Consider the following 2,924-nt stretch of genomic DNA (forward strand, 5'->3'; position numbering starts at 1 on the left):
ACACACACACACTCTTACACACTTACACACTTTTTCATAAGGTTTGCACAAATTCCTTTATCTGTGCATACTGTGTGCTCATGTGGAAGTCAGTGAATGCATCAGGGCCAGGCCTTAGGGAAATCTGTCTCTGGGAGCAAATTATGTAATTCTATACTTGAGCTGTTGATGCTGCTGTGTCTGGGAGGAGAAGTTGGTTTCATGTGCAGTTTAAGAAAATCAACATGTCTTCATCCCCCTGTGCCAAATGGCTGACCATCATACAGAAATTAAACTTTTCAGAGTCATATTCTGGAGTGTGTTTGCTCCAGTGAAAGTGTTTTTTTTTTTTTCTGGTTTCCTCTGAGGTTGCTGTGTACAGGAATTGTGTGTTCAGTGATTGCATGTGATGTGCCGTTTAATTGTGTTAAGGAGTTAATCTGTTGTAGTCATCTTTCAATAAGCGCTCTGCTTTTGAAGTCACTGGAGCGTTCCCCCTCGCTAATTCCCAACACTCCTTTTATCTCTCCCTCTCCCTGCTCCTTTCTTCTATCTCTATAAATGTGTAACCCCTCTCTCCGTCTCTCTCTTCAGCAAACTCAGACGCGCTGAAAGCCATGGTTCATGAGAACAGCATTGATTCTGACGGGTAAGTGCGCTCTCTTGTTGTTCTCCCTGTCTCGACCAGCAGATGGCACCATATGCCTCCGTGAAAGCCTGCTGGTGTCGCCACTGACTGAAGTGAGAGTAGCCAGCCAGAGCAGGAAATGAACACGCAAGGCAATCAGGCCACATTTCTTCTGATACTTTTCCAGATTGGCAAGGTTTGATAGAGGGCGAGCAGCTGGGGAATATCCCGAAATGCCACTGTGCCCCATATCACTGTATTGTGAGATTATGAAAGCATATTGAGCGCAGTTGTTGGCATGTTTCCTTATTGGATTCCTAGCCAGGATACAGCGAGTGGGACTCTGACTCCACTTAAAAGGGAGTATTGGGCTAAGAAACTTTAGTTTAACTGCAGCCTGCATAAACCGTTTATTTAGAAGAAATTCCAGCCAAATTCCTGCTTCTCAAATGTAAGAATATGACGCTTCTCCCTGTTGTATCAGCCTGTAAATTAATAATCTTGTTTTGGACAGTTTGTCGGACAAAAGAAGCAATTTGGATGCAGTACTCTCTAGGAAATGTTGACTTGGATCAAAAGATTTGAAAAAATAATCAACAGATTGATAGATAATGAGAATAATTAAGTGTTCAACTAGACACAACAGGCTTGTCAAGCTTTTGATGTCTCTATATGTGTATTGTGGTGTGGATGGGGTTTCAGTAAGAGCGACATTCTGCATCTGAAGAGTTTTGTAAAACTAAAAACGCAAGAGCAAAAGTGTTATGTTAAAAAAAACCTTCATGATAGCACAACACTGTTGATGCTACTTTATCAGAGCTAACGTTAGCAGCTCTGTCCTGCTCTTTGCTTTGGATTTGGGGACGTTTACACTCCCGACAACCCCAGACGAGGTAGTTTAACATTCCTTAGCCAAACACGTTGGTTAGCCCTCATCCTACGAGCCTTTTAGCCTGTAACCATAAAACTGAAACACACTTTTTGAAAATGCAAACAAGTAAATCAATCTTACCTCTGTATGTTAGCGAAGCAACCAAAAACTGAATTCTGGTTTTACATTTTTCCTCCTTATACTTACGATAACTACGAGAACCCCCATCTCTACCCTGCAATACAAGATGCTGTTTCTTTACATGTATCATCAACTAGTGAGGATGCTGACTAGATATCAGAAATCTCTAACTAGCCCCGATCATTGGCTAGAAATGAGAAGCTGCTTTTATCTTCCGCTTCCTCTCCTCTTTTGAAAATTGAACTTTGAGTACTGAGCTAACAGTCAACAGTTGCTCTAGGCTGCAGGATCCTTCGCTAGTATACAATCTGTAGGCCTCAACGTGGAGCTCAGTGAATCCTTCACATTTTGACATTCACATCTCAAATCAAAGGCTGCCTAGCTTGTCACTTTGAACCAACCCCGCATCATAAGAACAGGAGCTGGTGGAACAAGCCGAGATTAGACGTCTTCACGTCGCTTTGCCGCCGAGATAAGTGGAGAGGGAGTTAGATCGACAGATTGGAGGAGGAGATGCCTTTGACAGAAGAGGAGTGCGAGCAAATCGAGTTAGCGGAGTATGTTTTCCCCTCTCTCTCTCCTCCTGTCATCTTACTTGTCCCGCTACATATTGTTCTGGGAGTGAAGGAGAGAGATAAAGAGGGTAGAGATGTTCTCCTTTGTTTGGAGGAAACCGTGTGGATAAATGGTAGGAGCGTTGCCTCTGCCAAGGATTAAGTACTGAGGTATTCTGCTCAGTCACATTAGGTGTCCTAGAAAAAAAAAACAACAAACAGCAGAAATCTGCAGTCGCGCACATTTCCTCGCCGTCACTTTCATGTGTCTGGCTTTTTCAGTTTCCTCTCCAAATCTATTTTTCCACATATTTCCAGCCCTTCTTTCCTTTCACTTTATTTTGTTCAAAATGCTCTCTGTAGTACTCCCTCTTTCCCTTGCTGTTACTCCTCATATCTTCCTCTCTCCCAGCCAGGTTGGGCAGTCTGCCAGTGGATCACTTAGAGATGGTGGATTGGGGGGAGGGGGGTGTATCAGTGGGGGTAATTTATGGGACACTTAAGGGGCGGAGGGAGACAGACAGACAGGCAGGAAGAGAGGGAGGAAAAAGGAGAGTGGGATGGATAGTCTATAAGGAGGAGAGTGACTGTAGTTTGGCCAGGGCTCGCTATCTGCCTCTCCAGATTTGGTACTTAACTTCCCCTCGCCTCAGTGCTGCTCTCCCCTTCAGTTCTCCACCCTCCACCTCTCCACCGTCTCTCAGTCCCCTTTTCCACAAGATGCTCGGCTCACATCTGCTGATCTCCCCTT

At 44.3% G+C, this 2,924-nt stretch overlaps 1 protein-coding gene across 2 annotated transcripts in view; it reads left to right on the forward strand.

Annotated features, from left to right (window-relative positions):
* Positions 1-2,924, forward strand: part of rell1 (RELT like 1) — a 33,876-nt gene that overhangs the window by 22,791 nt on the left and 8,161 nt on the right. For both annotated transcript variants that reach the window (XM_035675273.1, XM_035675274.1), the window contains exon 4: positions 574-628. In XM_035675273.1, coding sequence (XP_035531166.1) covers positions 574-628 — 55 coding nt within the window. The remainder of the gene's footprint in view (positions 1-573; positions 629-2,924) is intronic.

The sequence above is a fragment of the Morone saxatilis genome, unplaced genomic scaffold (genome assembly GCF_004916995.1).
Source record: "Morone saxatilis isolate NCDOM2014 unplaced genomic scaffold, NCSU_SB_2.0 Contig4, whole genome shotgun sequence".
NCBI classification, from domain to species: Eukaryota; Metazoa; Chordata; class Actinopteri; family Moronidae; genus Morone; species Morone saxatilis.